This window comes from Schistocerca serialis, chromosome 9, assembly GCF_023864345.2.
Source record: "Schistocerca serialis cubense isolate TAMUIC-IGC-003099 chromosome 9, iqSchSeri2.2, whole genome shotgun sequence".
NCBI lineage: Eukaryota > Metazoa > Arthropoda > Insecta > Orthoptera > Acrididae > Schistocerca > Schistocerca serialis.
Genome location: NC_064646.1, coordinates 201919797 through 201943428, shown reverse-complemented (window position 1 = coordinate 201943428; position 23632 = coordinate 201919797). Strand labels below are relative to the sequence as shown.

The 23632-nt window shown below is 43.3% G+C and overlaps 1 protein-coding gene across 1 annotated transcript in view; it reads right to left on the bottom strand.

Moving 5' to 3' along the window:
- LOC126418960 (sodium-coupled monocarboxylate transporter 1-like) overlaps window positions 1-23632 on the bottom strand; it is a 173088-nt gene that overhangs the window by 28214 nt on the left and 121242 nt on the right. Inside the window, exons 12-13 of the mRNA XM_050086006.1 lie at window positions 22386-22472; window positions 4178-4380 (exon numbers count right to left, since the gene is read on the bottom strand). Of these exons, the coding sequence (XP_049941963.1) occupies window positions 4178-4380; window positions 22386-22472 (290 nt within the window). The remainder of the gene's footprint in view (window positions 1-4177; window positions 4381-22385; window positions 22473-23632) is intronic.

Here is a 23632-nt window from a genome sequence, read left to right as displayed (position 1 = left end):
GCGATGTTTTAACGTGCGGTTACACTCATTCGAGGTGATCGGCGGATCTCAACAAAAGACCCTGCATCACAACGCGACGCTTCTGTTGGTAACACAATCGTCCATCAGCTGGGGTACTAAACGGTGTGTGTACGTTGTGTTCCTCGCCGCCTAACAGAAAACCGTAAAGAGCAATGAAGGACCCATCATTGCAGAATTTCTTGCACGCTCTGAGGCTGACCGTGACAATTTTTCGTCGACCATCATCACAGGTGATGAAACATGGGTCTACCACCTCGAACCAGAAACAAAACGGCTATCAATGGAGTCACGTGACACCACCTCTCCTCCGAAGAAAGAGTTCAAAGCCACACTCTGACCCAGTAAATTAATGGCGACTCTGTTTTGGGCCTCTGAATCGGCTGTTCTGTTGATGTCCTCCCACGTGGCGCAACGATCAATTATCAAGCGTATTTTACTTTCTTTCTTTGTCTGAGCCTTGTCCCGCAGTTACGCAGGGTCGGCCGTGGTTAATCGGATGTGGCATGGTAAGTTTGAGGGGTGGCCGGATGCCCTTCCTGCCGCCACCCCGTACCCCCTGGGAAGGAATTACTGTACCCCGGCTGTCTGTGTCTAACGTAAGCCATGGAATAGTGCGAATGTGTTGCAAATGTCTGCGAGTCGTTTAACTGAGGCGGAACGTGGGAACCAGCCCGGTATGCACCTAGGGGGATGTGGAAAACCGCCTAAAAACCACATCCAGGCTGGGCTGCACACCAGCCCTACGTCGTTAGTCGATCCGGGGCCGGCGCGCCTACCCGAGTCCAGGAAGCAGTGCGATAGCGCTCTCGGCTATCCTGGCGGGTTTCTCAAGTGTATTTTACAACCCCCAGGAAATTGAAGAAACGACTTCAGCGTGTGCGTCGCCACAAAAATGTAAACGAACTGCTCCTTCTCCATAACTCAGTTTCACACAAGTCTGCGCATCCGAGACGAGCTCGCACAACTTTGTGGGACTATTTATCATCATCCACCCTACGGCCTATATCTCGCACCTTTCGATTTCCATCTGTTTGGCCCGATAAAGGATGCACTCCACGGGGAGCAATTGGTGCATGATGTGGAGGTTATTGATACCACAAGACGTTGCCTCCGACGTAGATTAGTAGAATGGTACCATGCGGGCATACAGGCACAGCCAGTAACGTGGCATAAGGCGTCGCACTGAACGAGAATTATGCTGAAAAACATGGTTTGTACCCTAAGGAATGGAGCTGTTATTGTTGTTGTTGTTGTGGTCTTCAAAAAAATGGTTCAAATGGCTCTGAGCACTATGGGACTTAACTTCTGTGGTCATCAGTCCCCTAGAACTTAGAACAACTCTTTAAACCTAACTAACCTAAGGAGATTACACACATCCATGCCCGAGGCAGTATTCGTGTGACCTTCAGTCCAAAGACTGGTTTGAAGCAGCTCTCCATACTACTCTATCCTGTGCAAGCATCTTTATCTCCCAATGGATGTCCTATCAACCGATTCTTTCTTCTAGTTAAGTTGTGCCACAAATTCTCTTCTCCCCAATTCTATTCAAAACCTCCTCATTAGTTATGTGATTCACGCATCTAATCTTCAGCATTCTTCTGTAGCACCAGATTTCGACAACTTCTATTCTCTCCTTGTCCAAACTATTTATCGTTCATGTTTCACTTCCATACATGACTACACCCCATACAAATACTTTCAGAAACGACTTCCTGACACTTAAATCTATACTCGATGTTAACAAATTTCCCTTCTTCAGAAACGCTTTTCTTGCAAATTCCAGTCTACATTTTACATCCTCTCTACTTCGACCATCATCAATTATTTTGCTCCCCAAGTAGGGAAACTCATCAACTACTTTAAGTGCCTCGTTTCCTAACCTAAATCTCTCAGCATCACCCGACTTAATTTGACTTCATTCCATTATCTTCGTTTTGCTTTTGTTGGTGTTCATCTTATAATCGCCTTTCAAGACACTGTCCATTCCGTTCAATTGCTCTTCCAAGTCCTTTGCTGTCTCTGTCCGAATTACAACGTCATCGCTGAACCTCAAAGTTTTTATTTCTTCTTCATGGATTTTAATACCTACTCCGAATTTTTATTTTGTTTTCTTTGCTGCTTCCTCAATATACAGGTTGAATAACGTCGGGGATAGGCTACAACCCTGTCTCACTCCCTTCCCAACCACTGCTTCCCTTTCATACCCCTCGACTCTTGTAACTGCCATCCGGCTTCTGTACAAATATTAAATAGCCTTTCGCTCCCTGTATTTTACCACTGCCACCTTCAGAATTTGAAAGAGAGTATTCCAGTCAACATTGGAGTATAATAATAAGTTATATTGGAACCCTGAATAAAATCTGTCTGCTTTCAGGAAAAATGTGCGTTACATCACTTATTGAAAGCTCCTCGTAATGATATTTATTAGCCACAGCACTCTTTTTTTTTTTTAATTTACGCTATGCTGTTGGATAGCTCCTGTTTTTGTTTCCTAACCAAATGATAGTAAAGTGTTTCCCTCAAAGTGAACCGCGCACTTGGTTTCATTGCACAATAGATATTGTTTTGAATTCTTGTTAAAAAAATGGTGCAAATGGCTCTGAGCGCTATGGGACTTAACTGCTGAGGTCATCAGTCCCCTAGAACTTAGAAATACTTAAACCTAACTAACCTAAGGACGTCACACACATTCATGCCCGAGGCAGGATTCGAACCTGCGATCGTAGCGGTCGCGCGGTTCCAGGCTGTAGCTCCTAGAACCGCTCGGCCACCTCGGCCGGCTTGAATTCTTGTACTTGAGCCTTAAATCATGTCTAGCAGTAACATAATTGTAACGAAACAGTGTTAAAATCAACATATTGCCTATAAAATTCATGCTTTAATTTAACCCTCTATTAAATTTTTTGAGTCATTCAAACAGACGCACCCAAAGCACCAAGTTAAGACGGGCACTTGCATGATAGCGCCAGTAATGATTCGTCTATGGCAACGACCTTCAGGTGACTCAATATGCATCCTGAGTGAAAAACATTACGATTCATTTCTTATTCAACAAAAATCAAGATATAATATGTTTCGTGTTTTCATAAACTCAGCAGAGTGGTCCAGCGGGCTTACATGTCACGAAATTGAAGTCATAAACGATGTGCACTCGAGCTGCGACGCTACTTCGATCGAAATACCAGACAACTGCTAAGTTTACAAAATGAAATGGTAATTAGGCTCTGGATAGGTCACGTAAAAAGTATCATAAATTCTTGTCTAAGAAATTTGGTGTAAATTGTCGTTATTTCAAAGAGTAAGCATTCATTGTTACGTAAATTCAATTTAATAATTCATTGCAGACAGTTGTGTTCATTTCTAATGATTTTATGAGAATAATGGCACTACTTTCTCATAGTATTTGATTCTGCAATACTACAAATGCACAAATTAATCATTTAAAAGACAAGAACAAAGAATGATTCGCTACTTCTACATCATTTTTGGTACACCACAACGTTAGCTAAATATTCAGAGTGTTTCACGTTTAAATTTAACCTTGCTTATTCAAATGTCAGAAGCTATTGCAACTAGCTCATGTACTTCACTGCATCGAGATGTCATTACAACAGTACTACCTAATTCTTACTATTGTTATGTTATTATTATGCTGTTATTATTAGTAGACAATGTGTCGCATATTATGTCGCAATTTCTGTCAAAGTGAGACTGTTGAACGTGTTTTCATGCGCGAATGCGAGCCTCATATCCTGCTATGTTCCCCTGTAGACATGCGGCTACATATTTACGTCGTTGATTTCTTTTCTGGAACCCATAGTTTCTCTAACGTCTCCCACAGGGAATCTTCTAAGACAAATGTTTATTCTTCTCTCATAACGCGTTTTCTGAATTTTCTGGTATATTCCGCCATAGTTGCCTTGCTGTCAACAGACAGTCTCACCTTGCAAGAGACCTTGCATTATCTTACAGTTAACACACAGCCTCACCTTGCAAGAGACAGTCCCTTACCTTGCAATAGTCATTCACCGTGTAAGAGGTAGTCTGTCACCTAGCAACAGACATTCAATCATCTCGTGATAAGACAGCCTCTCGTTTTGCAAATTGAGAGTCTCTCACCTGGAAGGTGCCGTGTATTCAATGGACAGCCACTCACCTTGCAGCGTCCGCCGTGATGGTGCTGTTGGCGGCTGCGGTGACGGCCGTGGTGTTGAAGTGGCGCAGGAGGTCGGCGCTGCAGCCCGCGATGGACACCGGCTTGCTGGGGATGGTGATGAGTCCGGCGGCCATGACCGCCTGCGAGCCCAGCACCACCCAGCCCATGAAGATCAAACCTGCCAGCCCTCCGAAGATCGCACCCTGCGCAGCGGTCGAAACAATCGAACCATCATCTGGAATTCTTTGGAGGTCATCATGAAACGTCCCCTTTTGAACAATTACAAATGACTGTGCTTAAACTGACACACAATATTTTGTTAGCGCAACGCAATCTGACTTTCAATAATCCCTACAAAAGAATGGGCCCTGACTAACAGTAAACTATACCTTTCACAAATCACTTACCTCACAAAAATCTTCGCTACTCAAGCTACTGCAATACAGCGAGCGCCACTACTGCCAGCTAAATAAAAGATTCAAACTACTGAAGGCACTAACTACTGATAGGGATAGTTAGCAAATGAAATATATTAATAGAGAACAAACAATGTATTTACCTTGATATCATCATATATAAATATAGCAGTTCATGACAAATTTCAAAACTCCGCCATCTCTCTCCCCACATCCACCACTGCTGGCGGCTCACCTCCAACTGCGCAACGCTACGCGCTGTTCACAGCCAGCTGCCTAACACTACAATGGTGAGTATTACAACAATGCAAAGCAGCCACAGACTGCACACAGCACAGCCAGTGATTTTCATACAGAGATGGCGTTACCAATAAAAAAACCTAAACAGCCTACTTACAATCAGTTGGATTTATCAGTTCGAAGGACAATTATGGTTCATATAATTGCTCACTGTTTACGGATTACTAAAGAGTGAAGGATGATTCGCTAATTCCATACCACTCTCAGTACAGCGAAGCACTAGGAAAAGTCAGCGCGGGATTAGCCGAGCGGTCTGAGGCGCTGCAGTCATGGACTGTGCGGCTGATCCTGGCAGAAGTTCGAGTCCTCCCTCGGGCATGGATGTGTTTGTTTGTCCCTAGGATACTTCAGGTTAAGTAGTGTGTAAGCTTACGGACTGATGACCTTAGCAGTTTAGTCCCATAAGATTTCACACACATTTGAACAATTTGTTTTTTTGAATATTCATTTTGAGTAAAAGTCACCGTTGCAGTTGTAAGTTTACTTTACACAAAAAGCACTGCCGTTCTCGTAACGTTAGTTACATCATCAGGTGAAGTCGTCAACACAACGAAACACTGAAATAATAGGAAAAAGTGAAGGATTTGGATAAAAGGAACGTCTGATCATTGTCAATAGTGGCTGAATGCAAGTAATATACTATGTGCCAATGACCAATTCTTACAGTTACGACATAATATTGGAGTAAAAATATTAGTAAACTTCGCTACATTCCAAAAATCGAGTCGCAGCTCACGACAGATCAATGTAGAAGGGGGTCAATTTCCGGAACCCCCCAAAAAGGGAACACAAGTAAACCGTTAAAATACGGTGTGGTGGGGAGCATGTGGAGCACGGAAGAAAACAGAAAAAAACAGAGAAAACCATACAATGTACCAGTGGATCACACGAGTGGAGTACAGAGCAACACTGCCACTGAGCGCATACTAACGCGGAAACGTACGATGGGCCACTAGACAGATGGCGCATGCGCAGAAGAGCTAAGGCAGACTCAAGAGTGTGAGAAGAACGCTATGAATTCTGTGCACATGAAATTACAAGTACTTCCAATATAAAATCACCCTGGCCGAACAATTTCTGCACCTAGAAATCGGCTAAAATAGTGTTGGTATGCGCTTTTAGGGACCAAGAAGGCATTCTCTCGTTGGACTACTTACCTTAGCGATCTACTATAACCGGCAGTAGTATGCTAATCTGCTGAACCAGCTGAAGGACGAGATTAATAATAAATGACTAGGAAAATCGAACAAAGGGATTCTTTTGTTTCAAGACAACGCACCTCCGTGCCTGTCCAACGTTGTCGCTGACAAATTGACGAGCCAGGGCTCCCAACTTCTCAGTCCTTCGTACTCGTCAGAAACAGGCTCTCCGTTCCAGAACTTGAAGAAACACCTAAAGGATAACCATTTTTAGGGCATTAAAGATATCAGAGAGACTTCGGAGGGACGGTTTCACGACCGATCACATGACTTATTTGTGCGGACTAGAAAAGCAGCACAAACGATGTAGCAAGTGTATCAGTCTCAGGGGATAACTTATTGAATAAACGGGTAATTTCAAAGCTCAACCTTTATTGTTTCTAAACAAAGCCAGAAACCTTTCAGCATCCCCCCGTACATTCGCAATAGTGAGAAAAGTCTTTAAAAAGCAATCACAAAATCGGACATTGCAACAGCACTCAATTTGAAAAAATACTGCTATATGGTCGCCATCGATGCTGCAGCAGCTCAAGCACGGTGTCGTTACGTTGTTCGTCCGCTGCACGCAGTGAACCCACACGCGAGGTGCACATACGCTATCTCATCATTAAACCTATTCATACTGCCGTGTACCACTGTTAGCGTGTAAAGAACACTGTCTAGAAAAGAAAAAGAAAAAGAAAAAAAAAAAACACAACCGCGAGACGGAAACGAGGCCGGCCGGTGTGGCCAAGCAGTTCTAGGCGCTACAGTCTGCAACCGGGCGACCGCTACGGTCGCAGGTACGAATCCTCCCTCGGGCATGGGTGTGTGTGATGACCTTAGCTTGGTTAGGTTTAAGTAGTTCTAAGTTCTAGGGGACTGATGACCTCAGAAGTTAAGTCCCATAGGGCTCAGAGCCGTTTGAACCATTTTGAACGGAAACGAGGAGCACCCAGCGCAAATGTAAGACCGAAAAGCAAAGCAAGATGAGGATTACAGTTGTCAGTAGCATGTATCACTAGTAAATGCAATTAGTTCGTTTCAAAAAAAAGACGCACAACGCGTACCGCTGACATTTACACAGGGATATTCTGAATTTAATATGCATAAGAGATGGACTAGAGTAAGGAAAGAAACCAAATTTAAAAAGACACTGTTGACCAATGGTCCTTTTTAGAAAAAAAAAAAGATATGTAACCATGAAGAATCTCAGAAATACTCTCTGTGGACTTTGGGTTCGATAGATGGTAATTATAAAATAAATTTGTAGCAAGGAATATAAATTTGGCAGAGTCGATTCCTTAATGCACTGGCGATGAAACAAAGAGAAAAATTCGTAATTATATTAGACTGACGAAACCATCAATGCTCCGCAATGCCTAATATGTATGGAAATTCGGTATACATCCTAGTCTCCTTCTCCCCCCTCTCTGTCCATTTGATCCTCAACCTCTTTTGATCCACCTCGCACATTTTCCCCTCACTCTGTCCATCACCACCTCCGCCGTCTTTCTATTTCCTCCTGCCACCCGTCTCTCTGCATCTCATCCTACCTCCTCCGTACGTCTATTTCCTCTCCAACCCTCTCAGTCCATCTCTTTTTCCCTTCCTTCTCTGATATTAACATTCGTTTTTGTTATTGAAAATTCGTAATATGTAGTACATCTCTAATCATAAGCTGATAAGCCAGGTATGCAACTTTTCTGTTTTCTGTGAAGGCCGACTCCGAGGGAGGAAATTAAATTACAGGTTGATGCGTACAAATTTAATGAACGGACGAAAGACGACGGAAGGCATTTCTGGGAAAAGGAAAGAATCGGGTTCACTGAAAGCGAGTTACCAAGGCCCACGTCGGACCTGAAGGATAAGGGAGCGGACCGGATGAAGTGGTAATTGAAAGAAAGACACTCCAAGTCTCCACAGGAATTTCTTTCTCGTAGTCGAGTTTGACAGAGCACCTGCACAATGTTGTTTACAAAATAAATAGCCCATGGACGGCCGTCTGTGTACAAGGGTATCTTGTAAAAGATTAAAGTAAATCGGTCAAGAACGTTTCACGAATATTGGTAACAGCGATTACCCTTTATGTACTATATACTTTTTCACATATTAAAAAATGTATAGACTATTTCCGACCGGACGTTCAGAATCGTGTAAAAATTTAAAGTAAATCGATCAAGAACTCTTCAGGATTTTTGCAACAGTGTTTACCCTACATATATTACATATACATTTATTTATTAAAAATATGTATAGCTTGAAATGGAAATGTGTGGTAAGGTCTTATGGGACCAAACTGCTGAGGTCATCGGTCCCTAAGCTTACACACTATTTAATCTATTTTAAACTAACTTATGCTAAGAACACCACACACACCCATGCTCGAACCACCGATGGGGGGAGCCGCAGGGGCCGTGACAAGGCTCCCAAGACAGCGCAGATACCCCTCGCGGCTTCTGTACGGCCTGAGCCTGCAAGAATGTTCGTTATAGGGTACTGCGTAAAAGTCTGCAGTCAGTCAGTGAGGAATGTTTCTACATTTTAGGGTAACAGCGTTTCCCCTTTATACATTGACAACTACTAAATAACACAGGCACTGCAATATCGCCGACATCGGGCAAGCGACTTTGAATTTAACTGTCTCCCCTGTACGGGAACATACACAATGAATGTACGAGTGCAAGTTGCAGATACATCGTTGACGGTATACCGTTGTTTCGATCAGGCCGTGAGTCGTGCTCGGACAGCCAAATGATTATGAGATTGCTCGCGATAAGTGTCAAAACTGGGTTCGAGTAGCGGTCCGGCAAAACTTTTCATTCCATTATACAAGTGATACTTGTCCATATTCACAACTGCGAATACATTTCATGTACCTAATGCTGTACATTACAGGAGGTAATCAAAAGGGCAACCATCATATTCAGTACAGGTTCAAATGGCTCTGAGCACTACGGAACTTAACACGCGGTTCCAGACCGAAGCGCCTAGAACCGCTCGGGCACACCAGCCGGCCCCACATTCAGTACAGGCATCGCACGTTGCTCGTCAGTAAAATAGCGAAGATCGACACTCTGGCCCTGACCGCACAATCAGACGTGGGCACCGCCGTGTCATGCTCTGTCAATAGCGTCGTCGGATGCGGTAATGGGGGGCAAGTAGTCAGCACGCCACTCTACTGGTCGTTGTCGATTATCTGCCTCTGGAACGGTTACTACTCGCTGCTACTTACGTATCCTCATAGGCTGAATGCACCCCGTACCAGTCCTCCTTCCAAAGAAAAATTGCTGGAAGTACCGGAAATCGAACCCTGATCCTCCTCACAGCAGTCAGTCGCTCTAACCACTTAGCTAGAGAGGGGGACTGAAACTCATCACAGTGCATTTATGCCGACAAGAAATGTTTTTTTAGTCGGGAAGTGGTATCTTGTGCATGAGAATTTAATATGTTTCCACAAAGGAGAGAAAGAAAGGCAGAGAGAGAGAGAGAGAAAACGCTTGTAGTTTGTGGTACTGTATTTCGCATTGTAGTTCAACTTCTCTCTCTGCTCCTTCAGCAACACATTATATAGACCCAGTCTCAGAGTAGACCATTGCCTTTGGCGGACGAGTGCCATACCGACAGGAGGCAGACAAGAACGGCTTATGACCCTGCCTCACAGCTTTACCTCCGCACGTCCCTCCTCCTTTATTTTCCAGAATTCACAGAAATTCTCTTGTGTACTTCGCGGTATGGGCATTCTTGTAAGAGCATTCACTATGGAAACTATCCCCTAGGCCAGCGATGGCGAGCCCTTGTACATTTACTTGCCATTTTTTCCAGATAAATATTTATGCAGCCATCGCGTGTCACCAAACTAATCGTGGAACAAAATTTTGGTATCCCATATAACTCCTTTTTTTCTTGCTCGCTTTGTACGTGATTAGGTATATGATAGTACATGGATGCATACATATTTTATCTACAGTCTAGGACCGCGCGACCGCAGGTTCGAATTCTGCCTCGGGCAGGGATGTGTGTGATGTCCTTAGGTTGGTTAGGTTTAAGTAGTTCTTAGTTCAAGGGGACTGATGACCTCAGAAATTAAGTCCCATAGAGGTCAGAGCAATTTGGACCAACATATTTTATGATCTGTAGTGCCTAGAAATTTGGGGTCTACTGATGAGCCAAAATAATTAATACTTCCGTATTAACACAATGCGGCGACAGACGTCATGGGATAGGGATATGAACCTATACAGATGGCGGAACTGTACTGTATACAAGATATGAAAGGGCGGAGGAGTCATTTGTACTCAGGTGAATCATGTGTATAGGTTTCCGTCGCGATTATGACGGCGCGACGGTATTCAACAGACTTAGAACGCTCAATGGTAGTAATAGCTAGATGCATCGGACATTCCATTTCGAAAACCGTTAAAGAATTCAGTCTTCCGAGAGCCACAGTGTCAAAAGTGTCAGATGGACTATCAGACCAATTGTGTGATTGGATTGAACAGCTCCTAGATAACAGAACGCAGCATGTCATTCTCAATGGAGAGAAGTCTTCCGAAGTAAGAGTGATTTCAGGTGTGCCGCAGGGGAGTGTCGTAGGTCCATTGCTATTCACAATATACATAAATGACCTTGTGGATAACATCGGAAGTCCACTGAGGCTTTTTGCGGATGATGCTGTAGTATATCGAGAGGTTGTAACAATGGAAAATTGTACTGAAATGCAGGAGGATCTGCAGCGAATTGACGCATGGTGCAGGGAATGGCAATTGAATCTCATTGTAGACAAGTGTAATGTGCTGCGAATACATAGAAAGAAAGATCATTTAGCTACAATATAGCAGGTCAGCAACTGGAAGCAGTTAATTGGTTCAAATGGCTCTGAGCACTATGGGACTCTACAGCTGAGGTCATCAGTCCCTAGAACTTAGAACTACTTAAACATAAGGACATCACACACGTTCATGCCCGAGGCAGGATTCAAACCTGCGACCGTAGCAGTTGGCGGTTCCAAACTGTAGCGCCTAGAACCGCTCGGCCACACCGGCCGACGCAGTTAATTCCATAAATTATCTGGGAGTAGGCATTAGGAGTGATTTAAAATGGAATGATCATATAAAGTTGATCTTCCGTAAAGCAGATACCAGACTGAGATTCATTGGAAGAATCGTAAGGAAATGCAATCCGACAACAAAGGAAGTAGGTTACAGTACACTTGTTCGCCCACTGCTTGAATATTGCTCACCAGTGTGGGATCCGTACCAGATAGGGTTGATAGAAGAGATAGAGAAGATCCAGCGGAGAACAGCGCGCTTCGTTACAGGATCATTTAGTAAACGCGAAAGCGTTACGGAGATGATAGATAAACTCCAGTGGAAAACTCTGCAGGAGAGACGCTCCTTTGCTCGATACGGACTTTTGTTGAAGTTTCGAGAACATACCTTCACCGAGGAGTCAAGCAGTATATTGCTCCCACCTACGTATATCTCGCGAAGAGACCATGAGGATAAAATCAGAGAGATTAGAGCCCACACAGAGGCATACCGACAATCTTTCTTTCCACGAACAGTATGAGACTGGAAAAGAAGGGAGAACCTGTAGGCATTCAATGTACCCTCCGCCACACACCATCAGGTGGCTTGCGGAGTATGGACGTAGATGTAAATGTAGATCTTAATATATGTATGCATCCATGTACAATAAATTTCAGGAATTACCTCTCATCACGGACAGTGCTATGCTGACAGCCTTCACGTAACAACCGAGAGCAGTGGCGATCGTATAGAGTTGTCAGCGCTGACAGATAAGCCATACTGGGTGAAACAGCAGCAGAAATCAATGTCGGACGTACGACGAACGTATCCGTTAGGATAGCGCGGCAAAATTTGGCGTTTATGGGCTATGGTAGCAGACGGCCGACTCGAGTGGCCTCCTAATAGGACGACATCCCCTGCAGTGCATTTTCTGGGCTCGTCACCCTTTGGGTTGGACACTAGATGGATGGAAAACAGTGGCCTGGTCGGATGAGTCCAGATCTAAGTTGTAAAGAGGTTGTGGTAGGGTTCGACTGTGGCGCAGACCACACGAAACTATGGACCCAAGTTGTCGACAAGGGCTTGGAAGCTGTTGATGGTTCCATAGTAGTGTGACCTGTCCTCTGGTTCAACTGAACCGATCATTGACTGGAAGTGGCTAGGTTCGTCTACTTGGAGACCATTTGCAGTCATTCATGGGCGTTCCCAAACAACGATGGAAGTTTTATGGATGACAATGGGCCTTGTTACAGGGTCACTATCGTTCACAACTGGTTTGAAGAACATTCTGGACAATTCGAGCGAATCACTTGGCAAGTCTGATCGTCCGACATGAAACCTACCGAACATTTTGGGACGTAATCGAGAGGTCACTTCGTGCACAAATTCCTGCACCGGTAAGACTTTCGCAACTATCGACGGTTGTACAGGCAGCAGGCTCAGTGCTTCTGCAACGGTCTTTTAACGAGTTGTTGAGTCTACGCCACATCGAGGTGTTGCACCTCCCGCGGGCAAAAGAAGGTCCGAAGCGACATTAGGGGGTATCCCAAGACATTTGCCGCCTCAGTGCAGTCTGAAGGTGATTTTGGCTGTTGCAAATTCTATGCCAAATAATTTATATTAGGTGCATACTTTGTAACTTTCAGCAAAATTCAAGCTGAACTGGAGTCATCTGACAAGCGGTTTCTTAGCGAATCTTTAAACTTATTCAGTACAGAAAATAGTGACTCACAGGCATAGATAGGTGAAAATATGCTCAAGATAACAAACGCCAGCATCTTCAGATATCTGTATGAGTCTTCAATTGAATTCCAAGTTTCCGTAAGTTTTAATGTCGGCGTTTTTTCGTCCAATAGTCTTTCTAATTCATTTCCTTCCAGTTATTTTTTTTGTTTTGATAAATTTTTGAGTCCATGTTGAATGTAGAGTGGAAATGTCAGCTATATTCCAATTCCTTCTATTACATCAAATTAAATTTATGCAAGTTCAGTTTAGCCACTGAAGTCACATCAAGATACATAATAAAAAAATTTTAGTCTCTCTAACAACTCCTTGAATGTATTATCGAACAAAACTCCTTAGCGACTTTTTCGCGCTCTGGCTTTACGAATAAATCCAAATCAATGGTAAATTTTCAAATTTGGAAAATACTTCTAGTTTCTGTAGAAGATATCGTTATTAAAATCTTTCAGTTCGGCTTGAAAACGTAAATCACAACAAAAATTATTTTGTTTGTGCCTTACATTGAAATCTTTGAAATGCTGGCACAAGTCCCTAAAAACCATTAGTTTTCTAAGCCGTGTGACATTTATAAACTTTGAACATTGTAAAAAGTTTCCCTTATTTTGTGAATACAGCCTGATTTCTTTCGAACAATCCATGTAGCTTTGAACTAAGTTGCCGGAACTCAGCCAGCGGATACCCTTATACATCTGTAAGCCGCTGTGCTCCTGCATTACTTCATCTAACAACTATTCGTAATTTTCTTTATTAGAAGCTTGCGACGATATAAGGTCCACTATTTTGTGACTTTGGTCGTTATATTACGAAGAGCAGCGAAACTACGCCTTGCACGATGCAGTGGAATCCAAGAACAGACTGTCCGATGTGTGCTTGGAACAATCAAATTTTTTACCCACCTTATTGAAAGCTCCATTATTCGTTACCCAAGGGATCTCAGATCTATTCCATATTCCTAGATTTCCAGAATGCTTTTGATACCGTTCCTCACAAGCGACTATTAATCAAATCGCGTTCATATGGAGTATCGTCTCAGTTGTTTGACTTGATTCGTCATTTCCTCTCAGAGAGGTCATAGTTCGTAGTGTTAGACGGTTAATCATCGAGTAGAACAGCAGTGATATCTGACGTTCCGCAAGGTAGTGTCATAGGCCCTCTGCTGTTCCTGGTTTACATAAATGATCTAGATGATAATCAGGGCAGCCCCCTTAGACTGTTTGCAGATGACGCTGTAATTTACCGCCTAGTAAAATCATTAGACGAACAATTACAATTACAAAATGATCTAGAGAGAATTGATATATTATGCGAAAAGTGACAATTGGCACTAAACAAGGAAAAGTGCGAGGGCATCCACATGGGTACTGAAAGAAATCCGATAAATTTTGGGTATACGATAAATCGCACAAATCTAAGAGCTGTCAATTCGACTAAATACCTAGGAGTTACAGTTACGAGCAACGTAAATTGGAAAGACCACATATATAATATTGTGGCGAAGGTGAAACAAAGACTGCGCTTTGTTGGCAGAACACTTCGAAGATTCGACAAACCCACTAAACAGACAGCCTACAATACACTTGCCCGTCCTGTGCTGGAATATTGCTGCGCGGTGTGGGAAACTTACCAGGTGGGATTGACGGAGGACATCCAAAAAGTGCAAAGAAGGGCAGCCCGTTTCGTGTTATCGCGCAATAGGAGTGAGAGTGTCACTGACATAATACGCGAGCTGGGGTGGCAGTCACTGAAACAAAGGCGGTTTCTTTGCGGTGAGATCTATTTACGATATTTCAATCACCAACTTTCTCTTCCGAATGCGAAAATATTTGGTTGACAGCCACCGACGCAGGGAGAAATGATCAGCGTAATAGAATAAGAGAAATGAGAGCTCCAACGGAAAGATTCAGGTGTTCCTTTTTCCCACGCGCCATCCGAGAGTGGAATGGGAGAGACCTAGTATAAAAATGGTTCGATGAACCCTTTGCCAAGCACTTGAGTGTGAGTTGGAGAGTAACCATGTAGATGTAGATGTATAAACAAGTTCTCGCTTCCCACGCCCGGGTTCCCGGGTTCCATTCCCGGCGGGGTCAGGGATTTTCTCTGCCTCGTGATGGCTGGGTGTTGTGTGCTGTCCTTAGGTTAGTTAGGTTTAAGTAGTTCTAAGTTCTAGGGGACTTATGACCCCAGCAATTGAGTCCCATAGTGCTCAGAGCCACTTGAACCATTTTTTGTATAAACAATTTTATTTGGATTCATCTCCTTTCCAGTTAGCGAAATTTTAACTGCCATACAACCATCTATCGCTTTCGTAGTTGCTGCCAACGATATCGTCGTAATCAATTCTTATTTGATGTCATTTACAACACGATATCTAGCAAACACACGTAAATGGACAGATTTAGTAACATCTTTACTTTCGCAAGACAGGCGAAATATAAGGAGAGGGCATATGCCATTCATTGTTGTTCTCTTATATTTTCAGCAAGTTTTAGGGTCCTTTGTGTTATTGTATATCTGGATAAAGGAGTATCTTTGATCTGTTCAGTCATATTGCCTTTATTTTCAGAATGAGGGGGCACATGCAGACCACTTTTTCTTCAAACATCCCCCGTTGCCAAAAGGCTTACCACGTCGGGCATTGACGGTGCAGCCGAAGAACATGTAGAACTTTTTTGACAGAGAGCTTTGTGAATTGTTTTATAGTGCCGTTTTACAGGCGATGTTCTGCGCACAATCTTTCCGAAATATAAAACACATGAACCTTTATTAATCATTCCATATTCCTCAGTCCACCAAGCTACGATTATCTGTTACATTTATTTTGCGCTTTCTGTTTATTTGCTGCACTAGCCATGTTCAATAATACTCACAAATTTAATTGCATCAAATGACATAAGCGCACAAAAACGAACAGGTGAGCACTGTTTCCGCTGCAACAATTTTTCAGAGCGATGCTTGTCAGTGGAGGTTGAAAGTCTACATCTACATCTACATTCATACTCCGCAAGCCACCCAACGGTATGTGGCGGAGGGCGCTTCACGTGCCACTGTCATCACCTCCCTTTCCTGTTCCAGTCGCGTATGTTTCGCGGGAAAAACGACTGTCTGAAAGCCTCCATGCGCGCTTTAATCTCTCTAATTTTACATTCGTGATCTCCTCGGGAGGTATAAGTAGGGGGAAGCAATATATACGATACCTCATCCAGAAACGCACCCTCTCGAAACCTGGCGAGCAAGCTACACCGCGATGCAGAGCGCCTCTCTTGCAGAGTCTGCCACTTGAGTTTGTTAAACATCTCCGTAACGCTATCACGGTTACCAAATAACCCTGTGACGAAACGCGCCGGTCTTCTTTGGATCTTCTCTATCTCCTCCGTCAACCCGATCTGGTACCGATCCCACACTGATGAGCAATACTCAAGTATAGGTCGAACGAGTGTTTTGTAAGCCACCTCCTTTGTTGATGGACTACATTTTCTAAGGACTCTCCCAATGAATCTCAACCTGGTACCCGCCTTACCAACAATTAATTTTATATGATCATTTGACTTCAAATCGTTCCGCACCCATATTCCCAGATATTTTACAGAAGTAACTGCTACCAGTGTGTCTTCCGCTATCATATAATCATACAATAAAGGATCCTTCTCTCTATGTATTCGCAATACGTTACATTTGTCTATGTTAATGGTCAGTTGCCACTCCCTGAACCAAGTGCCTATCCGCTGAAAATCTTCCTACATTTCGCTACAATTTTCTAATGCTGCAACTTCTCTGTATACTACAGCATCATCCGCGAAAAGCCGCATGGAACTTCCGACACTATCTCCTAGGTCATTTATATATATTGTGAAAAGCAATGGTCCCATAACACTCCCCTGTGGCACGCCAGAGGTTACTTTAACGTCTGTAGACGTCTCTCCATTGATAAGAACATGCTGTGTTCTATTTTCCAAAAACTCTTCAATCCAGCCACACAGCTGGTCTGATATTCCGTAGGCTCTTCCTTTGTTTATCAGGCGACAGTGCGGAACTGTATCGAACGCCTTCCGGAAGTCAAGAAAAATAGCATCTACCTGGGAGCCTGTATCTAATATTTTCAGGGCCTCATGAACAAATAAAGCGAGTTGGGTCTCACACGATCGCTGTTTCCGGAATCCATGTTGATTCCTACATAGTAGATTCTGGGTTTCCAAAAACGACATGATACTCGAGCAAAAAACATGTTCTAAAATTCTACAACAGATCGACGTCAGAGATATAGGTCTATAGTTTTGCCCATCTGCTCGACGGCCCTTCTTGAAGACTGGGACTACCTGTGCTCTTTTCCAATCATTAGGAACCTTCCGTTCCTCTAGAGACTTGCGGTACACGGCTGTTAGAAGGGGGGCAAGTTCTTTCGCGTACTCTGTGTAGAATCGAATTGGTATCCCGTCAGGTCCAGTGGACTTTCTTCTGTTGAGTGATTCCAGTTGCTTTTCTATTCCTTGGACACTTATTTCGATGTCAGCCATTTTTTCGTTTGTGCGAGGATTTAGAGAAGGAAATGCAGTGCAGTCCTCTTCTGTGAAACAGCTTTGGAAAAAGGTGTTTAGTATTCCAGCTTTACGCGTGTCATCCTCTGTTTCAATGCCTTCATCATCCCGGAGTGTCTGGATATGCTGTTTCGAGCCACTTACTGATTTAACGTAAGACCAGAACTTCCTAGGATTTTCTGTCAAGTCGGTACATAGAATTTTACTTTCGAATTCACTGAACGCTTCACGCATAGCCCTCCTTACGCAAACTTTGACATCGTTTAGCTTCTGTTTGTCTGAGAGGTTTTGGCTGCGTTTAAACTTGGAGTGAAGCTCTCTTTGCTTTCGCAGTAGTTTCCTAACTTTGTTGTTGTACCACGGTGGGTTTTTCCCGTCCCTCACGGTATTACTCGGCACGTACCTGTCTAAAACGCATTTTACGATGGCCTTGAACTTTTTCCATAAACACGCAACATTGTCAGTGTCGGAACAGAAATTTTCGTTTTCTGTTAGGTAGTCTGAAATCTGCCTTCTATTACTCTTGCTAAACAGATAAACTTTCCTCCCTTTTTTATATTCCTATTAAATTCCATATTCAGGGATGCTGCAACGCCCTTATGATCACTGATTCCCTGTTCTGCACATACAGAGTCCAAAAGTTCGGGTCTGTTTGTTATCAGTAGGTCCAAGATGTTATCTCCACGAGTCGGTTCTCTGCTTAATTGCTCGAGGTAATATTCGGATAGTGCACTCAGTATAATGTCACTCGATGCTCTGTCCCTACCACCCGTCCTAAACATCTGAGTGTCCCAGTCTATATCTGGTAAATTGAAATCTCCACCTAAGACTATAACATGCTGAGAAAATTTATGTGAAATGTATTCCAAATTTTCTCTCAGTTGTTCTGCCACTAATGTTGTTGCGTCGGGAGGTAGGTAAAAGGAGCCAATTATTAACCTAGCTCGGTTGTTGAGTGTAACCTCCTCCCATAATAATTCACTGGAACTATCCACTTCTACTTCACTACGGGATAAACTACTACTAACAGCGACGGACACTCCACCACCGGTTGCATGTAATCTATCCTTTCTAAACACCGTCTGTATCTCTGTAAAAACTTCAGCAGAATTTATCTCTGGCTTCAGCCAGCTTTCTGTACCTATAACGATTTCAGCTGCGGTGCTTTCTATCAGCGCTTGAAGTTCCGGTACTTTACCAACGCAGCTTTGACAGTTTACTATTACAATACCGATTGCTGCTTGGTCCCCGCATGTCCTGACTTTGCCCCGCACCCGTTGAGGTTGTTGCCCTTTCTGTACTTGCCCAAGGCCATCTAACCTAAAAAACCGCCCAGCCCACGCCACACAACCCCTGCTACCCGTGTAGCCGCTTGTTGCGTGTAGTGGACTCCTGACCTATCCAGCGGAACCCGAAACCCCACCACCCGATGGCGCAAGTCGAGGAATCTGCAGCCCACACGGTCGCAGAACCGTCTCAGCCTCTGATTCAGACCTTCCACTCGGCTCTGTACCAAAGGTCCGCAGTCAGTCCTGTCGACGATGCTGCAGATGGTGAGCTCTGCTTTCATCCCGCTAGCGAGACTGGCAGTCTTCACCAAATCAGATAGCCGCCGGAAGCCAGAGAGGATTTCCTCGGATCCATAGCGACACACATCATTGGTCCCGACATGGGCGACCACCTGCAGATGGGTGAACCCTGTACCCTTCATGGCATCCGGAAGGACCCTTTCCACATCTGGAATGACTCCCCCCGGTATGCACACGGAGTGCAAATTGGTTTTCTTCCCCTCTTTTGCTGCCATATCCCTAAGGGGCCCCATTACGCGCCTGACGTTGGAGCTCCCAACTACCAGTAAGCCCACCCTCTGCGACCTCCCGGATCTTGCAGACTGAGGGGCAACCTCTGGAACAGGACAAGCAGCCATGTCAGGCCGAAGATCAATATCAGCCTGAGACAGGGTCTGAAACTGGTTCGTCAGACAAACTAGAGAGGCCTTTCGTTCAGCCCTCTGGAATGTCTTTCGCCCCCTGCCACACCTTGAGACGACCTCCCACTCTACCACAGGTGAGGGATCAGCCTCAATGCGGGCCGTATACTGGGCAACCACAGTCGTAGTCCGATCGGGGGATGCGTGGGACGAGCTGGCCGTCCCCGACAAACCCCCATCCGGACCCCCACAGTAATGCCCATTGGCAACAGCCTCAAGCTGTGTGACCGAAGCCAACACTGCCTGAAGCTGGGAGCGAAGGGATGCCAACTCAGCGTGCATCCGAACACAGCAGTTGCAGTCCCTATCCATGCTAAAAACTGTTGTGCAAAGAACGTCTGAACTAATCTACAGAGAGCGCAAACAAATCGACACAAAATTTAAACGGTTATTAAAATACAAGATTGCCTAGTAAATGCAGTAATGCTGCTACTTGCGCACTACTGACACACTGCTCGGCGGCGGAAGGAGACTACGCGATTTTACACTATTCAGGTACTAAAACGCAATGCTACAACTATCAAATACTATAATACGCCCGAAATTTATGAATTAAACAATGCAAGTACCAAAAACACGCAAATAAATTAAGAATTAAACTATGTAACAAATGAGTGGGCTAGGAGTATACGACTTGCTGCTGCTGCTGCAGCTACTTATCCAACGGCGGCAGGAAGCACTGGAACAATTGCCATCTACCAATGATAGTACGGTGTATTATTACTCATGCATTTGAGAACACTATCACTCACAATAAGTGGCCACGAGGGAAGATCTGTCATTTAAAACTTCTACGGGGCCTCGGCAGGAAGCACTGGAACAATTGCCATCTACCAATGATAGTACGGTGTATTATTACTCATGCATTTGAGAACACTATCACTCACAATAAGTGGCCACGAGGGAAGATCTGTCATTTAAAACTTCTACGGGGCCTCGGTACCGACAGTCCGTACACGATGAATTTTGGTCCCATGGCTTCAAATGCAGACGTATATGTTAGTTGTTTCGATTAGATAAGTGAACTTAAATTCCTGATTTAATGCCGTGCCCAAACTATTCGTCCGCACGCCAGAAATGGCACGCGTGCCATTGGTTCACTAACATTGCCTTACGCTATGGCTGAGCTATTTCTCCGCAAGCATCCTTATTTTTCCCAGAGTACTAGTCCCTTAAGGTACACAAGGGAGCTTCTGTCCCGGAGGTATTACTCAGTTCAACCTTATAATTTGTTTGAACGTTTTATACGCCGGGGAAAACTCAAGTTTCACAGTTTCTTTGAAGTTTGGAAGAGAAGAGATAAGGAAGTGGTGTGTGTCAAGTTTTGAGGACGGGTCGTGAGAATTGCTTGGATATCTCAGTTTTTAGAACACTTTCCTGCGGAAGATGAAGATCTCACGTCCCCTCTCACTCCGGGACACAGTTATAATCTGCCATTCTGGATCTCTGAAGTAATAGTAGTGATAGTGCTAGGGACATAGAAGCACTAAACAGAACTGCAGGCATCACTTATCATTAACAGAAACTACACGTGGACACGAACGTTTTGTATAAGAAAGAGGTAAATAACATAGATAGCACATAGAATGAATTATACTGCCAGTTAAGGGCTCACAATCCCTATATATAAAAGGCAATGCCCCGACTGACTGACTCATTATTCTCACTATCGCCCAGCCCAGACCACAAAAGACAGAAACTAGAAATTTGCGGAAGGTTTTGATCTTATATTGTAGGTGTTGTTTAAGAAGGTATCGTTAGAAATTCCGTTGACAAGGGGGTTAAATAATGGTTGAAAGACTTTTTGAAAATACGTCTTTACTAAAGCAGTTTTTACGAAAATTCTCAGCCAGAAAAAAAAATCGTGTTTCAACATTTATGGAAATTCAGTCACTAACGGAATACAATATTGCCTGAAAGATTTTTTTATACTAAATCATCATTAAAGAACTAGTTAGGCATTTTTAAAGCTACATCTATGAAGTATTTGACTTCTCTCCTGTAAATAAAAATAACATGTTGCAGTGGTTTTGGAAGTTCAACTCCCTAAGAGAGTGAAATAGGGGATGAAAAAGTTTTATGAAATTATTTCATTATGAAAGCTTTTTCCAATCTAAATCTATGAAAATTTGTAATTGGCTTCTCTGTTAAAATTAAAAAAATATGAGTTTCAAAGGTTTTGTAAATTAAACCCCTAAGGGCCGACCGGAATGGCCGAGTGGTCTAGGCGCTACAGTCTGAAACCGCAAGACCGCTACGGTCGCAGGTTCGAATCCTGCCTCGGGCGTGGATGTGTGTGACGTCCTCAAGTCAGTTAGGTTTAAGTAGTTCTAAGTTCTAGGGGACTGATGACCTCACAAGTTAAGTCCCATAGTGCTCAGAGCCATTTGAACCATTTGGAAACCCCTAAGAGTGTGGAATATGGGGTCAAAATTCTTAAGAAAATATTTCGTTCCTTTAAAATCTTTTTCACGCTAAATCTAGGAAAACTGGTACTTCACTCCTAGGTTAGATAAAAAGAAATATGCGTTAGGGGATAAAAGTTTCTATGGAAATGTCACCACAAGAACACAAAAGGCAACATTAACAAAAAACACGGAATCTATCAACCAGAATCAGCTTTCGTCCAGAACTACATTCGGAAAATACCATGCTTCTACGGCATGAAAAGCTTAGAGGTCGTTGAAATTTGTGAACAATACAAAAATTCGGTTTACGGAGAACAAGAAACTCTCTACAGACCATACAGTTTATGAAAGTAACGTAGCAGGCGATAAGCTAGTATAACATATACTGATTACACTTATGATTAAAGACTCTTGCATCCGATAACGCACTTAGTTTTTTAAGACCTATATTAAGTGCACGATAGTATTGGTAATACAAAATGCATTTAATCAAAGGCAAGTTCTAATAAACATACAACTTGACACTACATTCAAAGGAAAGTGAAGAACGCATTGTCTTCCCGAATCACTGCAGTTGTATGTCTGTCACTAATCCCGAAGGAGGTACTCACCCAAGTGTTGACCCAGGGCAAAAACATGCCGGCGGAGAAGACACCCAGCACTGGACCGTTGGTCATCGAAGACAGCGACATAGACAACTGAAACAGCAGGCAGAATGTCGCTCATTTCAAATTACTCGTAAATGTGCCATAAGGACAAATAAAATTCTTTATAACAAGGAATAGTTTCCACATAAAATTTGAGACTCATTTGTCAACTCAATGTGCAGGACACTTACGATCCATCTGATTCTTAATTTGATCTGATAGTAGTAAATAAAATAACTGACGCATAATGCAGCCTACTTCTAAAAATTACAGTTCATTATTCTATCATATTGTACGTTGCGTTCCTTCCTCGAACTCCCTCCCCCAATTTTCCGACGAAATTCCTAGTCATCGGACAAGAACAAACGAGTACAAAAGTACAAAAAGTCTAAATAGCTGTTAAGGCAGGCAAATCCATGGATATCACTGCTTAGGGATAACTGCTGACTATTTCAATAACAAGGTATAAATGAACTCCAGAATGATGAAACCCGAGATATCCGAACAGAACTTGAAAAGATACCTTTCTAACCATAGATGATATCCAAAACGTTAAAATCTTTTATCGGTACTTCGATAACGTGTACATGAAACACGAGTCAAGAAGCATATACTGTAGTGTTGAGCTTGTTCCAGTTACGATTAAGATTCAACAAGGAGAAGCATGTTTCCTAGTAAGCACAATCAACATGTGCGAGAGCCTTACGAACATATTCACTCACCGGCCGTGGAAGACGTTGCAGGAAAGGCTTTGTGAAGCAAGGAGAGGATTCCTGTGAAAATTGTGAGACCGCACTCTCCAGAATTACTACACACGAAAATTCCACAAAGATACTTCATTAAATGATATGTTAGCTCCACAGCGCTGGTGTTTTCATACAAGGCAAAAAAGAATGATAAAGTGTTCTTATATGCGGTTTTATTCAATCAAGTTTCATGACTGAAATTATTAAACTGTGCATCGCAGAAACACACAAAGATCTTTTCTGATGACGAACAGGAATAAGTCGCTTTGCATTTGCCGACCTGTTCGACATATATGCTGTTTCACGAAGTAGCTAAGTTTTTGAACGTTTAATGCTACGTAAACAAGTAGTTTAGCAAGTGGGATTCACTTGCAGATAGACGACGCGCTAAACGGAAGGGGCTGCTCTCTAAATTCCGAAATCCGAACTTCGTCGAGGACGTAGAGCGTATATTATCACCACCAA